The following is a 27,991-nucleotide window of genomic DNA, read 5'->3' on the forward strand; positions in this document are numbered from 1 at the left end:
GGTTTTAATGGGGTTTGAAGAGTTTATATAGGGTTTATAAAAAAACATAAAGGTTTCTAAAACCATTTAAATATTTATATAACTATTTATAAAGGCTTATAAAACCATCTATAAATTTTGTAATGATTTATATCATCTTATAAGGGTTTATAAGAGCTTTATATAACTATTTTATAAATCGCTTTATGAAAGTTCATAATTGGTATAACAAATATATCATTTGTAAGAGTTTATAAATAATAATTACAAGAGATTTATATGTCTTTATAAAGATACACCAGATGATCAGATCAAACATTTTCATGGCTTTTACTTCTCCACAAAGTTACAAAGCCTCCGCTGCAAACATACAACATAAACTGTTAAAATTAAACAATCTTTGAATCAAGAAGACAAAGAGAAAGCTTCATTTACACACCTGAAAAGATGAAACAAGCTCATGCACTTGGAGAATGGATGAAGCATACATCAACTCAACAATGAGATCAATAGCAGGTAGACAAGAATCATGAGCACAAACAGAGTCAACACAAGTGGAAACCTCCAAAGGAAATGGCTTTAACCTCCCAGTGTAGATACAATTCAGGAAATAAACAAAACCTTCATACCCAACTGCTCCATAAGTTTATGCCTGAATATGAATCCTGAGATGAAAAGAATCAGAAGCAAACTTAGATACAAACCACAAAAACGTCACAAAAATCATATGTTTCTCTTTTAAGTAAAAGTTACTTGAAGAGTAACTCTTAACATCCTTGAACAAATCATACAACACTGCCCATAAAGCCTCTTTATTTCATGGCTTCGTTAAACCATAACTTCAGATATCAAATTGCAAGTTAATGTGTTGTTCTAATTTCTATCCAAAGACACAAAAAAACTAAAATGATCTTTTGTATAGTAGTAAAGGAACAAAGGAAGTACCCAGTAGCTGTTGGAATCAACGACGCCTGGAAAACCAGTGACTGATTGCGGACCACTGCCAGATCCGTACGGCACATCTTGAGAGTGCAAACGAAACTTAGTCTTCTCGTGCATCAGCTTAATCGCACTTACATATGTTATCTATCACACACCATCACAACTACTAAAGACATTAAAAATCCCAATTCCGAATCTAAATGAAGAAGAGCACCTAATCGATACAATGTATAACACACCTTGACGCCTTCGACGGCGAGAACAACGAACAGCTCTGGCTCGATCAGGTGAGAATTCTTCTTTCTCATCTCCTCGATTAGACTCCAACGGCTCCGTATCGCTGCATCTTGCTTATGATTTTCGTCATCAATCTGTACTGCTCGATGTGAGCTCTCGGAATGAGGAGATGGCGCGAGATGGAAGCAGCAGTGGTTAGGGCGAATGAACGGAGGACACAACTCGAGTTCAGAGACGCAGAATGGCCATGGTCGCAGATGAAGCTTGGTGATTGCAAGGAACAAGATGAAGTCGTACTCTTCTCTTCGTCAAACGTGACTTCGTCGGTGGTTTTAGATTTAATTAATCAGGGACATAGTGGTCATTTTGCTATTAAAAATCTAGTGATATAGTTGGTTAGTGTATAATTAAAAAGTAATACCTTGAAAGTGATATTAGTGGCAATTTCCCAATTTTTTTAATTAATATAAGAAATTTCAAATTAGACTATATCGTACATAACAAACAAAAATTATAAAATTGTTTAAATACAGAAACCCATTGTTTTTGGAAAGTGTCAAATTTTCTTTTATGTTATCTTAGACACCGCCAGAATACAGTTCCCTCGAATCTAACAAAATAGTTTTTATTTGATGAAAAAAACGAAAAAAATTAGCAAAACACAAGCAGAAAAAACAAGAAAAGGATTAAATGATCTTCAATATTCCAGCATTGTTTAAATCTATCCAAAACTGTATTGAAAAACCAGTTTTGGTTAAGTACATATATATATATCAATCAATACTATATTAAAAGGCAAATAAGCTTCATAGATAGAGTGTCCACGTCAGCAGATTAAATTGGCCAATAGGAGAAGAAGTTCTCGCCACGTCAGACGTTACTTAGATCAGTTGGGCTTCAATCGCAGTTTCGTCCAAGCCAAGTAGCTCATCTCACGATCATTTCATCTTTCTGCGATGAACAAACCCTATCATCGTAAACAATTGTCGATTGGGTTCCTTTCACCTCTTAGCTTCCCCTCCGTAACGTTAAAAATGTGACTAATAAAAAACGCCGATTCTCGAGTTCGCTGTTGTGGAAAAGGATTTGATGGTACATATCTGTTTATCTTCTTAATTCATCGACTCCGATGATTTTTAAAATCTCCCTCTTTCGTTTATGGATTTTTCTGATCTTTCCTTAGTTTGGTTACTGCAATAAGTCTTATCGGCTAAATCTGTTATGGTGCTCTTTCCTTTGTTTGGTTACTGCAATAATCTGTTATGGTGTTCTTCATGATTACTGTTTAAAAATTTTATATCAATTTTGGAGTCTATTAATGCTCCAATCTTCATGCCTTTCCTTCGTCTCTAATGGTTTTCATGTAAAGTTTATTCCTTTTGTTGGAAATTTCAAGAAAACACACAGAAAGAGTTGGATCAGGGAAAGAATCAGAAGCCGGGGGGCGTGGTAAGAGACGAGTTGAGAGACTAAGCGCAACAACAAAGCGTAATATAACGGAGTGGGTGGTACCACTTGCTTACGAAAGATTAAATCGAGACATTGTTGATCAGGGACATACCTCTTTGGCATGAGTAAACGAATTGACAATCAGGAAATGCTTCCCGTGGCTTCAAGGACTTTTCCTTGGGTTGGACTATCGGTTTCCTCTTTGTCGCCAGCTTTCTTGGTCTCTTCTCTGTTGTTCCCCTGCGAAAGGTGAAAGGTTGGTTTCAGTTTTTCTTTCATGCTTTCACTAATGTGTACCAAAACCTAAGGGACAATGAGTTGAAGAGATCAGTTTCTATTTGTTTGCAGATAATGGTAATAGACTTCAAACTAACATACCCAAGTGGTACTACAACTGCTCATCTTATCAACAGCTTCCATACCCCTCAAGGTACCTTTCATTTCTTCACTTTATGCTTATTAGTTTTGACTTGTCTGCTTTCTTTTTACTCTATACTGCTTCTCTGCATCAGGAAACAAGTGATGATGTTGGGTAGATTCCTCTCCTGTAGCTTCTTTTGGAGTTTCTTCTAATGGTTCTTCACTGAAGGAGAGAATTGTGGGTTCTCAAATTTCCCATCATTTGGACTCAAAGCTGACCAATACAAGTAAGCTCAACAAACAATACGCTGAAGCTGGCTTATTGTTTTTTTTTCCTCTCTGTATCACAATGTTAAAGTCTTGATGTACAAACAGGTTCTACTTTGATTTTCAGCAACATATATGTGGGTGCTGGGATGATATACCCATACATAATCAACATCTCTGTTCTCTTGGGAGGTATTCTCTCTTCGAGGGATAATTTGGCCTCTCACTGAAATAAATAAAAAGGAAATTGGTTTCCTGCAGATGGCGAACCCAGCAGCATGCATGGTCTCCAGTAGGTATACAAAACTCTGCTATTATAAATCCTTCTTTAAGTTTATCTCTCTCTTTGATATTATTGTTCCTTCGCAACAATCTTCGACTCAGCAATGAATTAAGAAGATAAACAGATGCAGATCTCTACCGATATGGTAATTTTTGTTTCTGTGTTTTGCGTGTGATCTTCCTTCTATTGTATACAAAATGCTATGTTTTTTCTTTTTTTTTTGGTATCCTGAGATTGCTTTTCGACTTGCTGCTCTCTTATTTTGTGTTAAATGATGTCAAATGCACAGGACCTCAAATCGCAGCTGCAAGAGTTGAATCCGGAACAATAGGTAAAAGCTTTGTCTCTCCGTTTTTACATGAAATGGAAATTTTCTGATGTTTTGACTCATTTTCCATTGAATTTGTATATTGTGGTTACTTTTGGTTGAGATTGTTTCTGAGAAGTTAAGGCAGACTACTTGCAGTGAACCTATTTAAAACATCACTGTTGATATGGTAAAGACATGATGACCCACGTGTTTTAAAAAAAAAATAATCCTGCCCTTGAATCACTCATTTCAGCCCCCTTCTAAATATAGGTGATTGGTGGGATGAGAGGGATGACTGGATTGCTCTGGGAAACCTCATTGCTTGACCCGGAAGAGGTACTACTGATAACTCTTTGTATATCTTAACAATTAGTTGGTTAATCCTAGGAGATGGTTGATACAATTTCTGCAAAGTGCTTAGCCGGACAATTTCAGGACTATTTAATCTGTACAGCTTCGAGGAACTACAAGAACATCATTCACCATCGAAGAAGACCCAACTGGTTCTCCATTTAGCCCAAAACAATCATACGATGACCAGCGTCGTACAAGGTTCTTCCTCAAACACCAAATCCCCACTTGGTTTGCTATCGGAAGTTACATCATCACTACAGCGATAAAAATCCCTCACAGTTTCTCTGACTTGGCCCCAGTCACCGAACCTTAACCGTAAGAAGAGCAGCAGCAAAATATTAATCTCATCATATCATGAGGTGAAAGCGAAGCATTGTTCTCGACATTGGAGGTAGAATCTTAAATTGAGTAATTTCGTGAGGAGTTCGAATATAAAAATGATCCCAAAGGAAACACCACCAAAGTCTAAAAAGTTTTATGGAAACAATAACAGTGGTCATGAGGAGAGCTAGGTGAGAACTGCGCTCATAATGTGGAGTGAAAAGGAGCTTTGTGAAATCCAAAAATCTGTGAAAATACATTAAAAAGCATTTTAGTAAATTTTTAATAAAAAACATTTTAGTAATTTATAAAAAGGTTCAAATTTATTGCATATTTGCATAACTGAAAAGAATGAAACACAACAAAAATAAACAATGATAAAATCTAATTTCACAACTAAAACACTTTTAATTTATGTATTGTATCTACTTCCTAAAGTAATATTTTTTAGTTTGTAGCAAAAAAAATAGTGCTTTGGAAGTTACAGTAAAAAAAACAAAACAAATAATTCTATTCACTAAATTCTACAGCCAAAAACATAAAGCTACATTCACTGCCAATCATCTCATATATATCCATAATCTTATGAATTTAAATTATAATATTATGTGAGAATAAGTTATTTCCCAAAAATTGAAAAAAAAACTAGATTTAGAATATAATCTTTGCATCACGTAGAAAAAACAACATTTTTGTCGACCGCGTAGGAAAAAAAAACTCAATAAACATAATAAACAAACAACCCCACCTAAACACAATACACAATGGTCACAATGTTTAAACATTTGAACGTTTGATACCATTCTAAATGATTCAAAAGCTTCATGCTCCATTTTAATAGTTAGACCTAACAGCTTAGATCAAACCCATCTTTCAAAAAATCCAAAATATCAACAATAATAATTAACAACCTTTAACAAGAAAATGCCCAAATTTCAGTCCATAATAATAAATTTTAAAGTAAACATTCACACATATCACCAAAATAGAAAAAGAAAATTAAGATAAAAGGTGTATTTTTCTTATATATTTTTATTGTAAGATAAAATATATTTTATTTAGTTATTTTTTGGTTTAAGCAAAAGGGCTAGGAGTTTCGCGGAGTTATTTTTATTGTATGTTTCAAGCCAAAACAAATATTCCTAGATTATTCAAGAGATAGAGATTCAGTGTACGAAGTATTTGGATGATCATTGTTTTAGTGACATCTATTATCATATGTATAAGTTTCATTTATGATTTTCTGTTTTATCATATGTGTTTTGTGTATAAAGTAAGAAAAGATTATGTTTACCTTTTATACATTAACTAAATTGCATTGATGTAATTTTAATTTAACTTAATATTATTAAATATTATCAAAATTTATAGAAGTGTTAAAAAACAATGGTGTATTACATTTTCAATATAAAACAAATAAAACAATGCTTTATTTCTACTTATATGAATAGTATGTATATAAATTAATGATTTATGAAAATGAAACTATATGTTTAAAAAATCATAAATTTAGTAACCAAATTTCAAAATTTAAATCTGCCAAAAACGGAAAATGGCTGAAAATAAAAAATATGTTGGAGGGAGAGTTCGTACCCTGGTCCAGGCACTTGCACGAAGGATATTCCTATGTCACATCAGGGAAAAAAATTTAGGGGTTTGAAAATATTTTCGGCCAAAGTATATAAACTTCTAACTATGTAAATAAGTGTGTTCCATTTAACAAATGCAGATGACTCAGGCTATGGAGAAACAAAATATTTAAGTTATCATTATAAAGAAATTTTAGTAAACCACGTTTATTCGGAATATTCTGGATAGCGCGGTTTCTTAAAAATCACATCTATTCACTATATTATGTATTACCAAACTAAAACCACTTTTTAATCTCGGCTAGGTTTGATTATAATTAGTTTATTTTTACTGGATTGAGTTCCCCTAAATAATTCACCGACTTTCTCATTGCTTTGAGAAATACAACACTCTCATTCCAAACACAAACATTGAAACATATGATCGGAAAATAAACAATCAACACACTTTTCCGCGTGTAGCGCGGAGAAAGAATCTAGTATATATAATTTATTTGAGAAGTCTGTTTCTAATGTGTTGCATTCATGTTAATTTTTAGAATGATTAGTTACAATTATAACATTAATGAATTCAGTTTATTATTAAAATATCATTACCAATATCTTTTGTTTTACTTTTTCTGTTAATAATTGTTTCTGAATTAACTTACATATATATATATATATATATATATATATATATATATATATATATATATATATCAACTTTATATGTACAACATGCACTTTAACAAAACAAATTTCCTTTTATATAAATTAAAAAGGAACTAATAAAATACAGTATCTCTAATATAGTGTATATATATATATATATATATATATATATATATATATATATATATATATATATACATTTATATATTCAAAGCATGTATTTGAACAAAAACGATTTTTATACAAAAATAAAAAGGAAAATAGTATGAAAGATATAGAAAAATATAGAAAAATAAAAATTATATTTAAAAACCTATAATCTAAGAAAAATAATTATTATATATAAATAAAAAATATAATATAATATCAAAAAGAAAATATTATTAGTGTACAAACACATATATGTTTATGAAAATAAATATCTAATATCTTATTAATAAAGTAAATAAATCAACTTAGTTAGAAATATTATTTTAGGATATTAATTTTCTGTTATTTTAGAAATTTGATAACATTAGTTAAATACATTTTTGTGATACTTTTCTAAAAATTTTATTAATTTTCTGTTATTTTAGAAATTTGATAACATTAGTTAAATACATTTTTGTGATACTTTTCTAAAAATCTTATTTACAAATTTTTCATGTTAAAGAATCGTAGTTACTATTTTATATTATTTTTTGCATTTTTAATTTCTAAATAAATGGTTTTTCTTTTAAATAAAAATTCTTAATTTTAATAGTATAGGGATGTCCATATATCTATATAAATAAGAAAACTAATTCTTTCAAATATGAACATTCAAAACAAATATTTGAATATCTAAGATTTTACTTTATTCATAAAATCATGTTTTTACTCAGTTAAAAACTACACTCATCATTTTAGTTACATAATTATATTCATCTGATGAAAGATCAGAATGAATATTCATAAAGTGACTATATAATGGAAAAAGATTTCAAAGAAATTATTTGGCTACACATTTTATTGAGGTAGCAGTTATAACATGTAATCGAGTCCAATAAAAGATTTAGTACCTTTAATGTTCGGAGTAGTTACTCCGCCACAAACGCCATAAACATGATTTCAATTTAGAATGAGGTGCATACAACTTCTTCTTAGTGTATATTTCACTAAAATACAATATGTTATTTGTAAGAAACTTTTCTAAAATATTTAAGTGTTTTTAACTGAATTTATGTTTACATATTTTTTAGAAAAACATTTGAATGTTTTAGATTTATAAATTTGATTAAAATGATAAATTTTCACTTCAAAATGGTAAATTTTTAATTTTATTTAAAAAATGTAATTTTGCTAGCTTATAAATTTTATAAGTGACTTGTATGTTTTCAAAAATTTACAAACCCTAATAATAATCAAATAATCAAAACATAAAATTATAATTAAAGCGATTACAAAACAATAATAAACTAAGTATACCAGATTAAAGTCAAACTATAATTTATAAAAAGAAAAATAAAAATAAATTTTTGAAAACAATATAATAGAAAATTTTAATATTCTGTAAAATCATTTACGTTAAACATCATAAATCAATAACTCATAAATAAAAGGCTTAACTAAAATATTGAACATAAAACTAAACAAAATAAAAATAAATATTACTAACTATTGCAATTCTTTTTTTTTAATATTCATTCCTGCATATAGATGCATGTGAGTAACCTAGTTAATAATAAATGTTATCAAATCATGTAAATAACATACAAAATGAATAACACAAGGAGACTATAAAAATAAGACTTTACTGCAAATTGATTTTCCTATCGGAAAGTGATTCGCGATATCGAGTGATACCAAAACACGGAGAAAAGTCATGTGGTAATTATAAGATCATTAAATAATAATTTCGAGCTTCGAAAAATTAACGACCGACTATCAGATGATATGGAACCCACGGACCGAGAGAGTAGGCGTAGACGATCGGAGCGTTACAGAGCTTTTTTGAGTTGCCTTGAAGCTTAATGGTAGACTCGTTGTGATAAATGCTCATGTTCAAGATCGACTAGAGCAGAATGATATATAACTTGTATGTTTTGTTCGACTATCTTCGTTTTTTAATTGCCTTAGACTTGTGATCTGATCTCAACTTATAATCAGGACGATGATTGCTATCTCAACTTCTTGATGTTGGAAATCGTAAACACTAACCATGGAGCAAAACCTTTTGGCTCGGTTTGTCTGCTATATATAAATTCTAAATGTTTAGTCAAAAAAGACTCTGTATGCTAATTACTGGCCGCCTAGTCACTGGTATCATATGATTTGAACGAATCTGATACGCCGAAATGCTTTGTATTAGTGATGTTGATGAAATTTTTTAATTATACAAATTTAGACAGCAAACTCCTTTTTAAATTTTATTTCCCTATTACATCTCATAAACTCCCTAATCAATTTTAAAGAGGGTATTATTTTCTCCGATCACTGATAAAAGAACTTTAAAACAGAATTTCACAATTATAAAAAAATACTATTTGAAAGAGGACTTCCCAGAACAAAATGATCCGATCGTCGGACAGTGACACGTGACGCTAATATCAAAAAGTCAAGAAAACTATGGATCCGCATCTATCTCTGTCGAGTTGAAGAGTCAAAGTTCAAACTTAGACAACCGGTGTATACACATATTAATTAATGTATCGCGGACTTTACACTATTTCCAACCCCACTTCATTTTTTTACTTTTTTCTTCATTTTGAAGTGGATTTTTGATATATACTTCAAAATAAAGCCATAAACAGTATTACTTTAAATTTAAAGATCTATTGTGCATATTTTCATTTTTTAAAGATAAACTTTTTAAATTGTAAACTGATCTTTCACTTTTATTTATTCTTATCTTTAACCAAAATAAATTGTATATGTTAATATTATCCAATTAATTTCACAATTTCGACTATTGTTTTTATATAATAAAATTTTATATTGAAAATCATATGAATATTTATTTTAAGAACATTTTTAAAAGAATCAAATATAAATAATCTCATTTCTTATTTTCAAACCCTTTTGTTAATCAATTGTAGAAAAGAATTTTATATATGGTGTTTTTTTACAAATTATGATGTTTTGTGTTTGTTTATTCATGTTATGTAATAAATTTATTATATAACAATTTTTTAATTTATATATAATAATAAATGTGTTGAATTATTGTTAAGATAAAGTAATTAGGTAAAATAAGTAAATAGGAAAAAATATAAAGTTTTTATTAGTAATCAATGATAAAGTGAAGATATAATATATTTGGAAAATGAAACAAACCATTGGAGTGAATGTTGCTTCATTTTTTTTTTCATTTTAAAGAAATGACATATTTGAAAATAAAAATGAAGCCAACCATTGGTGATTCTCTTAAGATGCATACGTACGTTACAATATAGTATTTTTTCTTAATAATAATCAGTGTTTGTGAAGAAATATAAACATAGGTACAAAAAAAAAAGATTAGCTTTGTCTGCCATAGCTACGCTACAAGTCTTCATCTTAATGCGATGCGTGCACCAAACCCACAGAAACAAATTAGTGGTAGAATTGGGCATCTACTCGAGTTAAACTTTTGACAAACTAATACACAACTAGCACTATGATCATTAGTAAGTTGGAATGTATTGTTTTCTGGCGAACATTTTTATTAATTAACTAACATCCCAACAATTCGATTACCACTCACAACCTAGGTTTAGCCGAAATTCTTCAATATGGATTATAACTGAAAAGAAAACCCAGTAAGGATTTGGTGAGATTAGATTGGCAAAACCGATTTTTGGTGGGTAGTTTAGCAATCCCTTATCATTATCAAAATTATAAATAGAGATCTTTGACTTCACTTTCTGACTTTTCTGATAGCACATTTTTCTTGACGATGAGTGTTGGATGGCCTATAATTAATACCCGCGAATTTTAAAATGTTCGTGTATTTGAATTTAAAGGCTTCTAGATTATTAGCATAATTAGCAATTTAAGCACACTTTACCAGTTTTCTAGAATCGAATATCATATGCGACTAGTTGATGCTTTACGGAGACTCTCTGTTCTTGCCAAATTGAATATATTCGTTTTAGTTTATACCAATATTTTATAGAGTGAAAGTTAAAAAAAAAAAAATATTTTATAGAGTGAATATTTTGCAAATTCCTACACAGGAGTATTACAGAATAGTCTTACATAAAAAAAAAAAGAATAGTCTTACATAGTTTTTTTTTTTAAAAGAAGAATAGTCTTACATAGTTACATATACAAGTATGACAACATTCTTGTTTTTTCCTATACATCCAAAGTTTGCAAAATGTGACAAATCATTATAATTATGAACAATATTCATCAGTCACGGCAATGTTTCTTGAAACTTATCTTTAGATGGATATGTTTAAAACCATACTAAATCAGACGCATACTATTCATTTTGTCGTATATCTGCCTAGTTTAGTATGGTTCCAAAAATATTTACCCAAAGATAAGTTTCGTTAGCTCGTAACCTGAAAATAGGAGAAATATCTATCAGTTGTAAATATTCACAATATTCATCAGAAACAATAAGATTTAATGTATAGGACTTTTAATTTCTACTAGTCTAGAAACAATTCTTTTGATAAGTATTTATAAAAGTCGGTTATTCTTTTTGATAATACAGAGATATACAACGGATCAAAGCCTAAGCGACTAATTGGAAAATCTATTCTGTTAAATAGGATCATGTTCAATTCATAAATATTTGGTTCAATAATGTATTTGATTTATTTAAATGATTATTGTATCAAATAAATTCATGGTATACTTCTGAAGATTAATTCTCAAAAATTTGAATAAACAATAGAAAATTTTAAAAGAAAGTTTTTGTCAATAGAGTATAACTCTTTTTTCAGAACCCCAAGAAGAAAAAAAATTAATATTAAACTTAAATATGATTATTCAAAAAAATATAAAAATAATTCTTTTTAAAAAAAACAAATATATAGATATATAGTTGCCTGATCAAAAAAAAATTTCTCATAAACTAGTTGTCTATTAACATTTGACAAATCCGATTATTCGTAATGAAAATTAGATATATACATGTCACCTGATTACAAAAGTGGGTATATATAAAATGGTAAAAACAATTATTTTAACAAAAATCTAGAATTAAAACAAAAATTTGACTAATACTTATCTGTTTATTAAAAAGTATCATTTTGACATTTGCACCATATAAATCAAGAAAACTTATTAAAATTTATTTATACTTGAATAATTACAATTAATAATGGTTATCAAAGATAATTAATGACGACAATCAAAGTTAAAATGAAATTTTTTTGATAAATTGTATTTAATTTTGAGAATGATACTTTTTGTAAAAAGGAAAAATGTTAGTGACAGTTTTTGTGAAAGAGAGGGAGAGATAAGAAATGGAGTATTTTTTGACATCGATAAGAAGTAGAGTTACTTAAACAAAAATGTGTGAAACAAAATTGAAGGATAAAATAATAACTTTTCTACCGATCCATTTCTCTAGATTTTCTGCAAAATAGTTTACACATATTTTCTTCCAAAGTCTGTTCATTTTTCAAAATTTCAAATTATTTGTACATACTTTTTTAACTTAAAAAAAATAATTTCATCTACTTCTTACTAAATATAAAGATTTTTTTTTAGCAACACTAAATATAAAGATACAATACAAAATTTCACTATTTTTTTTCCTCTAAATATATACAACCATACTCAACATTTTTCCAAACAAAAATACCTGTTAACCAAATAAGCTACCAAAAATGAGATACAAACAAAAACAAAATAACACTTTTTTTTTAAACAACATATTCATTTGGTCATACATCTAGATACACAATACATGTTACATGTCTACGTTTACCTATTAAACGATAAAAAAACAAAGAGTAACGTATACCCAAAATCCAAATAACTTTTTTTTGATTAAAACATCCACAGACTTGACCTCACCAAATCACACCATTCACCTTGAAACCACACAATGTTTATAAAAACCTCAGCTTCTTCGAACTTGTGTTCCCATTTAGCAGAGTCAACATTGGCTCCTCGAAACTTCCCGGCAAAAAAAACAAATCAAAATGACCCTTCTACCCTTCCTCCTCTTCTTCCTCACCTCAATCCCCTTAAACGTAATTTCCCAGCTCGACGAACGGTCAACGCTTCTCAACCTGAAACGCCTCCTCGGCCAACCACCGTCTCTCCGCCTATGGAACGCCACATCATCCCCGTGCCAATGGCCGGAAATCACCTGCGTCGCCGGAAACGTCACCGGAATAAACTTCAACAACCAGAACTTCACCGCCGCCGTTCCGACGAGCATCTGCGACTTCCCGAACCTCAATTTTCTCGATCTATCGTACAACTACTTCCCCGGCGAGTTTCCGACGGCTCTCTACAACTGCACGAACCTCCGCCACCTCGATCTCTCCCAGAACAACTTCAACGGCACGCTCCCCGCCGACATCAACCGCCTCTCGCGCCGCCTCGAGTACCTCGACCTCGGAGCCACCGGCTTCTCCGGCGACATCCCGGAGACGATCGGACTCCTCTCGAGCCTCAGGGTGCTGAATCTCTACCAGAGCGAGTACGACGGCGCGATTCCGCCGCGGATCGGAGACTTGACCGAGCTCGAGGAGCTTCGCCTGTCGTACAACGACAAGCTTACGCCGGGGAAGATCCCGGCGGAGTTCGGGAAGCTGAAGAAGCTGAGGTACTTGTGGCTGACGGAGACGAATCTGATCGGGGAAATCTCGGCCGTTGATTTCGGGAGCATGATGGATCTCGAGCACGTGGACTTATCTGTTAACAAACTATCGGGTCGGATCCCGGACGGGTTTTTCGGGTTGAAGAATCTAACCGATCTCTTTCTCTACGCTAATGACTTAACAGGAGAGATCCCGAGATCTATTACCGCGACAGAATTGGTAGCGCTTGATCTCTCCGCTAACAACTTAACCGGTTCGATTCCGGAACAAATCGGTAATCTTAAAAAACTAGAGTATCTAAACCTGTTCAATAACCAGTTAACCGGAGTAATCCCATCGGTTATCGCGAAATTACCGAGATTAAAAGATCTGAAACTCTTCACCAACAAGTTAACCGGAGAAATACCGGCTGACATCGGGTTTAATTCAAAGCTCGCGAGTTTCGAAGTATCAGAGAATCAGTTAACCGGGAAGTTACCGGAGAATCTCTGCAACGGAGGTCGTCTCCTCGGCGTGGTTGCATACTCTAACAAACTCACCGGCGTAGTTCCGGACTCTCTCGGGGACTGTAAGTCACTCCTCACTGTTCAGCTACAGAACAATAACTTCTCCGGCGAGCTTCCTTTCCGGATCTGGAATCTTCCACATATGTACAGTTTACAGATAAGTAACAACTCTTTCACCGGGAAGTTACCGGAGAGAGTCGCTTGGAACCTCTCGAGGATTGAGATAGATAACAACAACTTCTCCGGCGAGATTCCGAGAACGATCGGTACTTGGTCTTCTCTAGCCGAGTTCAAAGCCGGGAACAACGGCTTCTCCGGCGAGATTCCGAAGGAGATTACATCTCTTTCGAATCTCATATCGATATTTCTTGATAAGAACAGTCTCTCCGGTGAGTTACCGGAAGAGATCGTCTCGTGGAAGTCGCTGACGACGATGAATCTGTCGAAGAACAAGCTCTCCGGGAAGATCCCGAGAGGTTTAGGATCGTTGCCGCATTTGCTGAATCTCGATCTGTCGGAGAATGGATTCTCCGGCGTGATTCCGCCGGAGATCGGGAATCTGAAGCTCACGACGCTTAACTTGTCGTCGAACAGGCTCACCGGGGAAGTCCCCGAGCAGCTTGATAATCTCGCTTACGAGAGGAGTTTCTTTAACAACACCAATCTCTGTGCGGACAAACCGGTTCTTAACTTACCGGATTGTCGGAAACTGATCGGGAGATCAAAAGGGTTGCCTGGTAACATCTTCGCGATGATTCTAGTCATCGCGATTCTCCTCCTTGCCATCACTCTGCTGGGACGTTCTTTGTGGTTCGGGACTACACAAGGAAACGAAGGAGGAGGAGAGGGTTAGAGACGTGGAAGCTAACGTCCTTTCACAGAGTAGATTTTGTAGATTCCGACATCGTGACGAACCTGATGGAACACAACGTGATAGGTAGTGGCGGGTCGGGGAAAATCTACAAGATCTTCATCGAAGGGACGGGAGAGTACGTGGCGGTGAAGAAGATATGGAACAAGAAGAAACTCGACAAGAACCTAGAGAAGGAGTTCTTAGCCGAAGTCGAGATTCTCGGAACGATCAGGCACGCGAATATAGTGAAGCTACTGTGTTGTATATCGAGAGAGGATTCGAAGCTTCTTGTGTATGAGTATCTAGAGAAACGCAGCTTGGATCAGTGGCTACATGGTAAGAAGAAGAGAGGTACTGTAGAGGATAATAGCCTGAGCTGGGCGCAGAGGTTGAATATCGCGGTGGGAGCAGCTCAAGGGCTTTGCTACATGCATCACGATTGTATTCCTGCGATCATACATAGAGATGTCAAGTCGAGCAATATCTTACTTGATTATGTTTCAACGCCAAGATTGCGGATTTTGGATTGGCTAAATTGTTGGTTAAGCAAAACCAAGAACCTCATACCATGTCAGCTGTTGCTGGATCTTTCGGTTACATTGCTCCAGGTATGGTTTGGTTATATATATATATATATATATGTATATATCTTTAGGATTGTATTTCTAACATATTTAATTTTGCAGAATATGCATATACATCAAAGGTGGATGAGAAGATCGATGTGTACAGCTTCGGGGTAGTTTTGCTAGAGCTGGTTACTGGAAGAGAAGGAAACAACGGAGACGAGCATACAAACTTGGCAGATTGGTCATGGAGACATTACCAATCAGGCAAACCAATCGAAGAGGCTTTTGATGAGGACGATCATGGAAGCTTCCAACGTAGAGGAGATGACAACAGTGTTCAAGCTTGGGCTAATGTGTACTAACACACTCCCTGGTAACAGACCAACCATGAAGGAGATCTTGTACATGCTTCGCCAGCAAGGACATGCGGATACAAAAAAGATTGCAACGGAGGCACATGAGGCGCCTCTACTCGTTAGTTTATCAGGTCGGAGGACGAGTAAAAGGATAGAAGATGAAGAACTAGGTTTTGCGTAATCAATTAATCACAACAACTTTAAGGTTGTTTCCTTTTGGAGATAGAGGCACCACTAGTCGTTGTTTATAGGGTACTGATGTATAACTAGGTTTTGTGTGATCAATAACCACAACTATGAGGTTGCTACTTTTTTTGAGAGAATGTGTACAAATGTAGTTAGGAACCTTTAAGGGTTTTTTTTTTGGTTATCATATGTTGTATAATCCAAAGCAAAGTTTTAGCAATTAAGACTTTATGCTGAGATAAGTGAATGAAATGGTTCATATGTTGTATAATCCAAAGCAAAGTTTTAGCAATTAAGACTTTATGCTGAGAATAAGTGAATGAAAATGGTTTTTATAAACTTGTTATAAACTCTTATTTTGAATCAAAGCAAAATGCATACATAGACGCAGAAAGAAGTGTGACACTGATGTGAATTACATTGAGATACCAAATCATTTAGATTCTTGCTGAGCTTTCTTAAGCTGAGCCTCAGTGTTCCTCCTTGCACCTTGTAGAATAGTTTTATCCGCAGTTATGAAGAAGGCAGCGATGGACGCTGTTCCAAATCATCAAAGATCAAAACTTTCATCGGTCAGGAATCAGAAGAAAACAACTCAATGCTCTCAAGCTTGAATCTTTTTCTACTTGGAGAGTTGATAATAGAGAGAGAGAGCTAACCTGAAGATACAATGAGAGCCTGAGCAGTGTAGTTGAGGTTAGCCTTAGCCCATGGGAACACACGAACCGCAGCCAACTGTTAAAACAAAGGCGAAGCCTTTATGTTTCTAATTTCACATATATATTATTAAAAAGAATGTGACTTTATGAATCTAAATCATCAATACATAACATAAAAGAATGTGACTTTATGGATTTACCGTTGGAATCGCACTAGCCACGGCGGCAACGGCGGCTGCTTTAGCTCCGGCGATTGCTCCGGCTACATCATCGTACAAAAAATCAATATTCACTGTGGGCGAAGGAGAGATTTTAATAGGAAAAGGAGAAGAAGGAGACCTTGCTGGGAGGTTTCGGCTCGTTTGATCTTATCGATCTCGTCGGGAGATCCGATGAGGAAGAGGCTCTGCTGACTCCGGTTAACCATTCTCGGACAGGTTTTGTGTTTGGATTCGACTTTTTTTGAGGAGAGAATGTGAAAGAGACGGGTCACGATTTGCTTTTTTTATTTTAATTTGTTTCCGTTCGTTTGCCACAAAACTATGTAACGCACATTGTTTTATTATGTGTTATTTACAAAACAAATCTATCTTTCCCAATTGATCATTATTTTGGGCTGATACTTGTTTCATTATCAGAAACTACCACCCTTCCGACTTTTGATTTTATTTAGCTAACTAGTTTAAACTAACTTTAAAAATGATTAGCTCAAATTAAATAAATATATTTTAAATCGATTCAAAATTTCATGATAATGCCTTTTTAAAAAATAAAATTCTAAGATCTATGAATGATTTTGTTGATGTTTTAGTATATGGAAGTTAAAAACCCAATATGGTATCTATTAGGGGGTGTATTGAATCACTGATTTTAAAAGTTTGAGTGGATTTGAAAAAAATATTGGAGTTTGAAAGATATTTGGTCTAAATCTCTTTTATATGGGTGGGATTTAGAAAGAGAGAAAAGAGATTAGGATGAGAATTTATCTAAAATTTCAGAGTACTTATTAGCTACGTTGCATGGAAACGGAAGCGGAAACGCGGAAGCGGAATCGTATAGAAACGTGGAAGCGAAATTTTTAAAAAAATTAGGAAGCGGAACCGCGTTAGAAGCGTATATATATATATATATATATACTATATATATATTCAAACCCACATATAAAATAAAAATATGAAAAATTAAAAGTGTCTAAATCACCTATTATATAACTCAACAAAGAAAACGTTCAATATCAAAGATCAATTGTTTCACTCATTTTCATTTTCTCCATCAAATTCAATTTTACCATGAAACTCTAACTTTCGTTGCATAACCCAAATTCAATTTTACTTTCAATCATACCAACCATTCATTCATCAAACTATATAAAAAAAAGTTCATGTTTCTATAGAAGACAAAATTTTATACTCTTTCCAACACACTAAGAAAAGCAATAGTTTTGTTTTTGTTTTCTAATGTCTAATGCAAACAATTGATAAATACAAAGAATACATCTGAAAAAAATTATCTTGTTAGTTTTTTGGTTCTAGTACGAAGAAGAAGAAAACTACGACAAAGAATGACGATCCATATATTTTTCTATTTTCTTTTAGTTTAAGATTCCAGTATTAATTTTGAACGCTTCCACATAGGAATCACAGATTCCATACGCTTCCAAAGTCTATATTTTCAGAAACGTGATTCCAGTACGCTTCCGACCGCTTCCGACAGCTTCCGACTCCGTTTCCGGTTCGGAACCAGGAACCGCATCTTCATAGACGCTTCCATGCAATATAGCTTATTAGTAAAAAAAAAATTGGGAGTACTCTAGATCAATTTGATCGTTGAAACAAATAACTTTATCAATTATCAGCTCTCTAGAGTTCAAAATAACTCGCGTCTCATAGTTACGTGTAAAACCTTAATCCGAAACAAATAACTTGAATGATGTTGTCCAAAAAAGAGTACACAATTATCAGCTCTCTCGTGTTATTGTGCCTGAAAAGAAAAAGAACTTCTAAACAAGTTGTAGGATGACACAGCTCCCACAACTGATTCATCATATACCGAAACTCCTCCCTAGCTTACATGTGCTAAAGTGCTTAACCGCAAGTGTTGTGCCATCAGGAAGAATCGACTTATACGTTGTCCCTGTCCTAGTATAATGTTCTCAGAGCTTGCATCCATTAAGTCCCCAAGTTTAACCTTAACCAAAGGCTTCTAAAACAAAGACTTGAGCAAGATTATGGCTACTAAGTCTTTACGCCAAACTACTAACTCAAAGCTTGCATCCATTAAGTCCCCAAGTTTAACCTTAACCAAAGGCTTCTAAAACAAAGAAACTTGAGCAAGATTATGGCTACTAAGTCTTTACGCCAAACTACTAACTCAAAGCTTGCATCCATTAATTATGTCTACTTCTCTTCTCTCTGGACACTTCAAATGGCAATACCACCACCAAACCCAAAAGCTAACAACATCCATGCAGCGGCACCAATCACGCCAGCTGATAATTACTAGATTATTCTTGCTTAACTCCACAGCTCGAAGATAAAGAACGACAGGAGAGACCTTGATTCTTAGTGAAATCATCAGATGAGTATTAAGGTGAGATAAAGAAAGATGGAATGCGACCTTAGACACAGAGAACGTCGATAATCTACCCAAAGACGACAACTGAACCGGAATTTGGCCAGATAACTGTTTCTCAGCAGAACCAAAGAGTTCACAAACAAAGTAATCTTATCGTTCAACTATTTGTTCGACATATCAAGAGACACCAAGAACAGTAACCAAGTACACAGTTGTGGAGGGATGTTACCAGACAATTGGTTGCTGGATAGATCCAATTTTTGTAAGCTCCCACCGTACTGAAGAAACTCTAGGATCGGACTAGACAAACCCATGTCTGGAAGCTCTAGATTGATAACTATGTTCGCCTGATTGTTCCAAATTCCAACAAGAGACACCCAAAAACTGAAAGATCTAGAATAGAGCATGTTCGTGTGTCCTACAGCCATCGCAGGATAATATAGAGGAAGAAGATGAACAGAGTAGTGTTATCGATAAAGGAAGAAGCTTTATGGGGCTTGAGCCAATCTCCATGGATGAAGTGTTCACAGGTTTGAATTTTGTATCTGCCATTGGAGCAGAGAGACAAAGCTGCAAGTCATATGCGTTGAACGATTGTCTCACGATTAAATAGATCCAATTGTCTTCTGAATATATTTTCTTTCTCACCGTTAGATGTTTTATTTTTTATTCTGAAGTCACTCCAAATAACACATATAAAGGTAAGCGTTTTATAACGACATTTTCTAACTTGAACTAATGCAAAGTACCCAGAAATCACAGTCATAGTTTTTTCTTTCAAAATAGTGTTTATATTTCAATAACAGTGGATTTGATTTAGGTTTTGTAAATGATTAATTGAATAACACGAGATTTGCAAGTGTTTCAAGTGATTTTACATAAATTTCATATTCAATAACAAGTCATTTGAAAATAAATTTTAAAATCTTTAGTTGAATAACATGGGATTTTAAAACAACCCCAAAACCTTTTAAAATCAATGATTCAATACATTCCCCTTATAGTTTTTTAACATGTAAAACATTCCATTCGACATCATATAATCCCCTACACTATATTTGCAAAGTAATTTTACCACATGTCTTCTCTATAATCAATTTCACAAAACAAATATGACATGGCTACTGAAATTGATGACATGGCTTCCAGGAAATATGACATGGATAATTTCATTTACTGCTGATATATATTTTTGGAAAACTTTTTAGAATATGTCAATAACTCATATATTACATTTAATGTTGATTTATATTTTTAAAACTTTATAGAATATAGTAATAACTCATAAATCATCACTAAATAAATATATTCAAATATGACATTTTTAATTCTGAAATATTATTTAATTTTACTTTTATAACTAGGAGTTTAGACCGCATATACGGGCATAATAATTTAATAATTACTTATTAATATATTTTAGTAAAAAATTGTAGTTCTTATTAATGTTTTCATTGAAATTTTAAGTATTATATCTTTTCTGAAATTTATTTGTACATTATATCATTGTTAATAATAAATCTTCAAAATCACTCAGTATTCTCTTTTTATTATAGAAAATATTTTTTTTACTTGATAAATATTTAGTTATGTGTGTTCCGTTTTTGAATTTTTTAGTTTTCTTATTAAAATATACTTTTTGGATAACAACACGATATATATAAGAATTATCTTTTTATTTTAAAATATATATTTTAGAGTTTAGATAATTCTGATTATTATTAATTTTAATCAATTATTTAATCAAATAGATTTTAAATTCGTTTTAATTTTTTACTAATTTATATAATTTATTCATTAAGGATAAAACCAATATTAACGAGTCTAACTTTAACGAGAGATTTCCATTGCGAAAATCACTTCTCAAATAATAGTATAGATTATACAATTTTTATTATCTAAAATTTTCAAAATTTTCTGCATTTTAAAAAAAGTTATAAATTTTTAATCGTATATCATTAGTTTCTTTTAGATATATACAATTTTATATGAATTTTAGTAATTTTGTACAAGTTGAATTAATACATTTAACCAAAATAGATAAAAAATTTATCTAAGATTTTAATTTTAAATATATAACTTATATTCTTAAATGTTTTTTTAAATAAAAAATATTTTATATTAATTTTATGCTTAATTAAATGATATTTATATTAATTATTGGTGAAAATAATAAAATATATAATATTGGTAAATTTCATTTTTAAATATAATTTAAAATTTTAAAAATTTATCACTGCATATGGTGCAGAAAAACAACTAGTTTAACATATATACCGAATGGTTTTCCGGGCGGGGATTTTGTGTTTTCCAGTTGTTGAATTGCTATTAGTCTTGTGTTGGTGTGTTTTGTCTAAAGTTTTGTATATGTGAGGAGGTTTTCTTCCAAAGCTAGATGGTGAGGAGTCCCTGCTTATGTCTTCTCTACTAACTCTACGAATCGGTATTTTCCCTACCGGACATTGACCAGATTTGGTCCAAATCTTGGATGTAACCGGTTTAGGAGAACTGTCTGATGGAATATTAGTCTCCTTTGAACCAAGTTCCACACTCGGTTTCATCTGCATGCATAAATGTAGAAGGAGTAAAGAAACAACATGTTGAGTTTTTGTTCTTGTATGTGTTTTGTGCATCCGTGCGTGAGTAGAGGTTGTTTACCTGAATCTTGTGATTTCTTAAGGCAGGATGATCAAAAGCGGGTTGTTTATAGATATCCACACAATCTATTATATCTCCATCTTCGCTCTATAAATAAAATAATCGATTTGAGATTATCAAAAACAAGAAGATATACGCTATAACACAATTAGTAATATATCTGAATTCAAAATCAATTCATACTTTGATCGTCTTCAATGCAGGCTTGTTAAGAGCCTTTAATTTCATATCAATCTCTAGAGAAGCAGTTCCATGGACTCCACTGTAGAAGAAAGAAAAGAAACATAGAGTCGTCACGGTTAACAACATTCTCAATGCGACTTGCTTTTCCATTTGTTAATCTCGGTTTAGGAAAAGATTTAGGGGGTGTATTCAATTGAGAGTTTCAGGTGATTTGCATTAAAATGACAAATCCACTGTTATTCAAACATGAGTTTTAAAAACTCATTTAAAATCCACTGTTATTGAACTTGACATTTCGTAAAGTACTTTGAAATCCACTGTTATTGAAAATATTTTAAATTGTGAGATTTTAAAGTTTTGAGGTGATTTTAGGGTATTTGGGTGGAGTTTCTTAGTTAAAAAAATAAAACTCAAATCTCATTGTTTTAGGTGATATTCTAGAGTGGTTTAACAAAAATCACCTAAATCTCTGTAACTTATTAAAATCATCTAAAACTCCATTAAAAATCAAATCACGTCAAATGCTAAACTGAATACATCCCCCTTAGAGTATGTTTGTCATTTAAGATCTTTAAATGTTTCCAACTACATAACTTATAGAGTTTACAAAGCTATCTTGACTAAACATTTTTACATTTTATTTAAATACAAGAAGCACAAAACACGTATCATTAAATTTTTCCTACAATTTCTAGTGCTTACAAACCAAACAGAAATGTTAGAAAATAATTTATTATACATTCAAATTAATAAAAATTAGGATAAGATTCGCGCCTTGCGCGGAGTGAAGTTATTATTTTTTATTATGTTTTAGAGAATGAAACAATAGTTCGCTTTTATTTGGATTACGGGTATTCATACCAGATATCAGTTTGGTTTTAATTCGTTTGGTTTTCCGGTTTTCGGTATTTCGGTTAGTAAAATATAACTAATATGCTAAATCTATATTTACTTCGTTTGGTTCGATTTATATACCATCATTTTCGGTTTATTCAGTTTATGCCTTAAACATAATTATCTAGTTTGAAATCATATTATATATTATAAAAAAATTAGAGTCATGTTGTCAAAAAGTCGTTTATTAAAAAAATATTATATATTTAAATAAAAGAATAGAAAACAAAAAGACGCTTCTATCATCTAATAAAATAATCAAATTTAGAATTAATATAAAAGCTCTAAATTTTGGAAATAAGAATAAAAAATTAAACAGAAGTACGAAAGAATTTTTTTTCTATTCTTCCATATTATTTTTTTCGATGAAATGTTAAATTTATTGATCATCATGGAAAAAATATATGTACATCTATAAAGAGTTTAAAAGAATAAAAAAGCTATAAGAAGTTGAAATTACTCACTGCACAGTAACTAAAAAGCATTCTCATGTGCTTCAAACCACTTAACCATCAGTCCATGTAGTCGCCGGTTTTGCGCATACTTGAGGGATGTAATGCGGCTCCTGATTGTCTTGTCTATCACCTTCACTAGCTGGTCCACTGACTTGTTGCTGGTGCTGTGCTTTCTTTCATTCCTTTCACGCCATAAGAAGTAGATAGTAACTTGCAAAGCCAATCTCAACAGTATGAAAGTGAGTCGATCATACGAGCCTGTGAGGATGGTAGATAGAGTAATATCCCAGTCAGGATCAGGATCTCTGCCGAATAAATTTCCTGCCACTTTCCACCAAACCATAAAAGTATAGGGACAAGCAAAAAAGAGATGGTCTCTCGTCTCGTTCGGTTCGCCACAGAAAACGCAGTACTGCGGTTGCCCCCAACTACTAGAACGCTGACCTGTGGAAAGTCGATCATGAATAGCAAGCCAGGTGATGAACGCATAGCGAGGGATATGTCTTCGATTAAACACAATTCTGTTTATTTAAAGATAAAAAAAATCTGTAAAGAATTCAATTAATTGTTGTTTATAAATTTATAATCTTTATTTAAATTTATTCAATGTTAATATGAAGAGAAAAAATCAAAACAGAACATATTGAAAATAAGAAGCCTCAGATAAGAAGCCTCAGATGCAGTGAGTTGTTACTTAATTATAGTTCAAGTGATTTACAAATTATAATTATAGTTCAACTTATATAACAAATAGATATTCATGCGTCGTTATAAATATATACATATTTACATGTTTCTACTTTTAATCAGTTTTGTTCAGTTAAATCGGTTATAAATCAAACTATATACAAATCTCATGGTTTTTATAAAATCACATTCAGTTTGTATGGTATATACTAAAAAAACCATATTATATATTCTGTCAAAAATACTTGAAAGTATATGTAAAATAGTCAAAAGTATATTTAAAATGATTTTTTCTACAGATTTTCCAAAAGTACATGTTATATATATTTTGTCTATATTTTGAGATACTTTAAGTATATAATGAATTTTAAAAATTTAAAAATTATTTAAATGAGTTATCCTAACCTGAACTAAACCCGCAAAGATCCAAACCGAAATATAGAAATATCCGAGTAGAGCTGAAATTTTGAACCCGAAAATCCAAAACTCGAATAAATCCGAACCAAACCCGAATGAGTATTCGAAGCCCACCCCTAAGCCTTTACAATTTTATGTTTAGTGATTAACTAATTAAATACCGAATTAAATGTCAAATTAAATGAGAAATTAAATGCTGAATTAAATGCAATTCATTTTCGAGACGATACGTTAGCATATTTGCTGAGAATTAATGTGGGAACGACACGTAAGTAAGAATCATTCTCAATGCTTCTCAAATAGTATACAGGGTATCTGCAGAACTGAGGTAAAATTCAGGTGAACTGGCAAAAGATGGATTCTGCATTAACTACTAAAGATGGTCCAAAAGTCATGATTCATTGGTTTTCCTTGATCGCTAGCCAATTGTCACAAGTCGGACTAAATTCATAAATCGGTATTAATGTGTTTTTGCAACATATAAAGAACAACGATTATGAAAAAGAAAAAAACAAGTATTATATTTTGAAGAGAATTAAATTTTAGTTATTTTTCCCCAGTTCTCAATTCAAGAAAAGATGGGCTTGTGGAAAAGAACAAATTCAAAATTTATAACATCTAAACGTCAGATATACTACTAATTAACTTCTCATAATTCAAGTCTCTTACGAAAACCAGTATTTTGAATTCCTCTCTAATTTCTTGTGTGTGCGCGCGTGAGTGTGTGTGATATTTTATTTAAATTCGTCATTTGTCTTGCTACGTTACTACTTATTTTAGTTCATCACAACAATTAGACTACTTATTTGTGTGGATTTTTGCACAGTAAATTGAAGCCGTCCTTGGTGTTTGATCATTCTTATTGAGATTTTAGATTTCATGATCAACTATGAAACAGAAGCAGTGAAGCTCTATAAAGCGATTGAGATCAAGGACAGAGAGGACCCTGACCAGGCCCTCCAAAGAATAAATACGGCTCCGACTTGTCTGTTTCCTGATGGAACTTTGTAGTATAAAAGTACCCCTCATCCGAGAACTCGACGAGGGGAGGAGGATCCTTGAGCTGCATGGAAGCGTCCTCAATCTTAATGTTGGTGTGGAAACAAGCCTTGCCATAGAGCTGAGCTGGCCACTGTCCACTTCCCATCGGAGTTTTGGTGTGTGGCTTCTTCCTCACGTTAGGGCTATAGACTTCTCCTCCCCACTGCACTACGGTGGCACTCTGTTGTAGGTTTTTAAAGATTGCGCTTGGCCAGTATCCAAACACGATGTCATGGGTTGATAGCCACCAATTCCCGCTTTGCGGATCCTGGAAACACGGTCCATGATCGGTTATTATATCTAATAAAAAAAATTAAAAATATAGTTGGAAGAATAATGATATTAGTAAAGCAGAAAATAATACCCGATATATTTTAACGGTTATGTGATATTGCTCATGCGAGGTTGTCGAGACAGGTTCTATGGCTGCACCTAGGGCTATCTGCTTACTTGTTTGTACAAAGCCTGAGCATAAGAGGTTGATGCAACCTGTTTTACGGTATGCATCATTCTGCAAACCCAAATACTAGTTTGTAAAATCATGAAAGTGAAGTCGATGTTTCTTTGATGTCTACAGTCATGTTATAGTGTTACTTACAGTCCAGTAGGCAAAGAACCGTGTGCGGCTGTCACCGAAAACGAGGGGATTCACCTGAAATGATACATGGAAAACAGTTAATAGTTTACATTGAATCAAGCTATAATATTTCTAGGTGTATTTTTTTTTTACCATCCAACCAGCTTCTATGCTCTCAGTCATTTCCGAATCAAGCAGCCACATTTGCGCGGAGCTGTAGTCGCCCTCTTGAACTCCTGGTGGATTCCAAAGATTTATATCGGATTGAGCACCGAGATAGTTGGATCCTACCGCGAAAAAGATGGCCTCCTATATCATCAACAAAGAAGAAGAGTATCTTAGCTAAACATAAGAAGATTTTAATTAGTTTCCTGGTTGGCTCTAAGTATAAACTTTAGGCATAGTATATGCAGTTAAAAACTAATTGTGTCATCTCAACTTAATTAATGTGAACTATAGCAAGAGCAAAAGCTATATATACGTTCAAAGCAAAAAAAAATAAAAAATTAAGTTTGTGACCTCCAAAACTAGAAAAAGCATTCCATTCAACAACATATGATTTACATACCGACCGGTTATCCCGACGGGGACTGTGTAAATTTTCAGCGATTAAACTGAAATTAGCCTTATGTTGGTGTTTTTTTTTTAGAATGTTGTGTATGTGAGGAGCTTTTCTTCCAAAGCTAGATGGTGAAGAGACCCTGCTTATGTCTTCTCTACTGACTCTACGAATCGGTATTGTCCCTACCGGACATTGACCAGATTTGGACCAAGTCTGGGATGTAACCGGTTTAGAAAAACCGTTGTTTGGACTACTAGTTTTCTTTGAAACAAGTTCCACACTCGGTTTCATCTGCATGCATAAATGTAGAACAAGTAAAGAAACAGCTTGTAGAGTTATTTTGTTATATATCTGACCTGTGCATGAAGCGCGCCTGACTGGCCTGAGTAGAGTTTGTTTACCTGAATCTTGTGTTTTCTTAAGGCGGGATGATCAAAAGCAGGTTGTTTATAGATATCCACACAATCTATTATATCTCCATCTTCACTCTATACATAAATAATCGATTTGAGATTATCAAAAACAAGTAAAATAATATACGTAATAAATCAGTTAAAAATATATCTAAACTCAGAATCAGTCCATACTTTGATCGTCTTCAATGCAGGCTTATTAAGAGCCGTTAGTTTCATATCGATCTCCGTAGAAGCTGTCCCGTAGACTCCATAGTAGAAGAAACACAGAATCGTAAAGGTTAACAACATTCTCAATACGGCTTGTTTTTCCATTTGTTTTTCTCAGTTTAGAGAAATATCCAGAATGTATGTTTTGTTATTTCAGATCTCTAAAATAAGAGCATCAGCATCGGTTTACAAGTGAGTGGATCTCTTTAAAAATATTAACAGCTAGTTACACATTTATTTTTTATTTTGTCGTCAACCTCTAAATTAGTAAAACGTCTACATGTGGCATGAAAGCTATCTTTATTCGAAGTAACGTCCGCTGCTCCTCCTCTAAAACTAATTTGACTTTGATTTTGTTAAGTTAAAAAAAAATAAAACTAATTTGACTTTACTTTTGTTAGTTTAAAAATAAAAATTGTCTTGACAAAAAATAAAAAATAAAAGCTGACAATGAAACACAAAACACGTATTATACACATTAAATGTTTCCTACACATACAGCCAAACAGAAATCTTTAAAGTTTATATCCCCTAGTCTATATTTGAGAAGTGATTTGCCACATGTCTTCTCTACAATCGTTTTCACAAAAAAAATTGTGACGTGTCTATTAAGATTGATGACATGTCATATGGTTAAATATGACATGAACAATTACATTTAATGCTAATATATATTTTTGGAAATCTTTTTAGAATATGGCAATAACTCATATAT

General features: G+C 32.7%; 5 protein-coding genes across 5 annotated transcripts; 2 read left to right on the plus strand and 3 right to left on the minus strand.

Moving 5' to 3' along the window:
- Window positions 1-1,337: 1,337 nt before the first annotated feature.
- On the plus strand, window positions 1,338-4,494 carry LOC130503326 (probable metal-nicotianamine transporter YSL5). The gene is made up of 9 exons (XM_056998004.1): window positions 1,338-1,480; window positions 2,555-2,646; window positions 2,753-2,856; window positions 2,956-3,037; window positions 3,144-3,254; window positions 3,343-3,426; window positions 3,807-3,859; window positions 4,098-4,163; window positions 4,282-4,494. The coding sequence occupies exons 1-9, from the start codon at window positions 1,338-1,340 to the stop codon at window positions 4,492-4,494; spliced, it is 948 nt and encodes a 315-aa protein (XP_056853984.1).
- An 8,098-nt stretch (window positions 4,495-12,592) lies between these two features.
- LOC108812191 (receptor-like protein 52) lies at window positions 12,593-16,166 on the plus strand. Its single transcript, XM_018584379.2, is given in 5 exon segments — window positions 12,593-14,776; window positions 14,779-15,330; window positions 15,333-15,443; window positions 15,522-15,700; window positions 15,702-16,166. Coding segments are annotated over 5 exon segments (3,009 nt in total). The 5' UTR covers window positions 12,593-12,849; the 3' UTR covers window positions 15,942-16,166.
- A 96-nt stretch (window positions 16,167-16,262) lies between these two features.
- LOC108812192 (early nodulin-93) lies at window positions 16,263-17,132 on the minus strand. The gene is made up of 4 exons (XM_018584380.2): window positions 16,945-17,132; window positions 16,806-16,867; window positions 16,606-16,681; window positions 16,263-16,483 (listed from the first exon to the last, which is right to left on the minus strand). Exons 1-4 carry the CDS (start codon window positions 17,030-17,032, stop codon window positions 16,380-16,382), a joined length of 330 nt encoding a protein of 109 aa, XP_018439882.1. The 5' UTR covers window positions 17,033-17,132; the 3' UTR covers window positions 16,263-16,379.
- Window positions 17,133-21,443: 4,311 nt separating this feature from the next.
- Window positions 21,444-22,170, minus strand: LOC130503327 (uncharacterized). Its single transcript, XM_056998005.1, has 3 exons — window positions 22,021-22,170; window positions 21,838-21,924; window positions 21,444-21,740 (listed from the first exon to the last, which is right to left on the minus strand). The coding sequence occupies exons 1-3, from the start codon at window positions 22,168-22,170 to the stop codon at window positions 21,444-21,446; spliced, it is 534 nt and encodes a 177-aa protein (XP_056853985.1).
- Window positions 22,171-25,401: 3,231 nt separating this feature from the next.
- LOC130503328 (uncharacterized) lies at window positions 25,402-27,381 on the minus strand. The gene is made up of 7 exons (XM_056998006.1): window positions 27,241-27,381; window positions 27,055-27,141; window positions 26,816-26,944; window positions 26,245-26,400; window positions 26,113-26,166; window positions 25,879-26,025; window positions 25,402-25,782 (listed from the first exon to the last, which is right to left on the minus strand). Exons 1-7 carry the CDS (start codon window positions 27,379-27,381, stop codon window positions 25,402-25,404), a joined length of 1,095 nt encoding a protein of 364 aa, XP_056853986.1.
- Between the last annotated feature and the right edge of the window lie 610 nt (window positions 27,382-27,991).

The sequence above is a fragment of the Raphanus sativus genome, unplaced genomic scaffold (assembly GCF_000801105.2).
Source record: "Raphanus sativus cultivar WK10039 unplaced genomic scaffold, ASM80110v3 Scaffold0926, whole genome shotgun sequence".
NCBI lineage: Eukaryota > Viridiplantae > Streptophyta > Magnoliopsida > Brassicales > Brassicaceae > Raphanus > Raphanus sativus.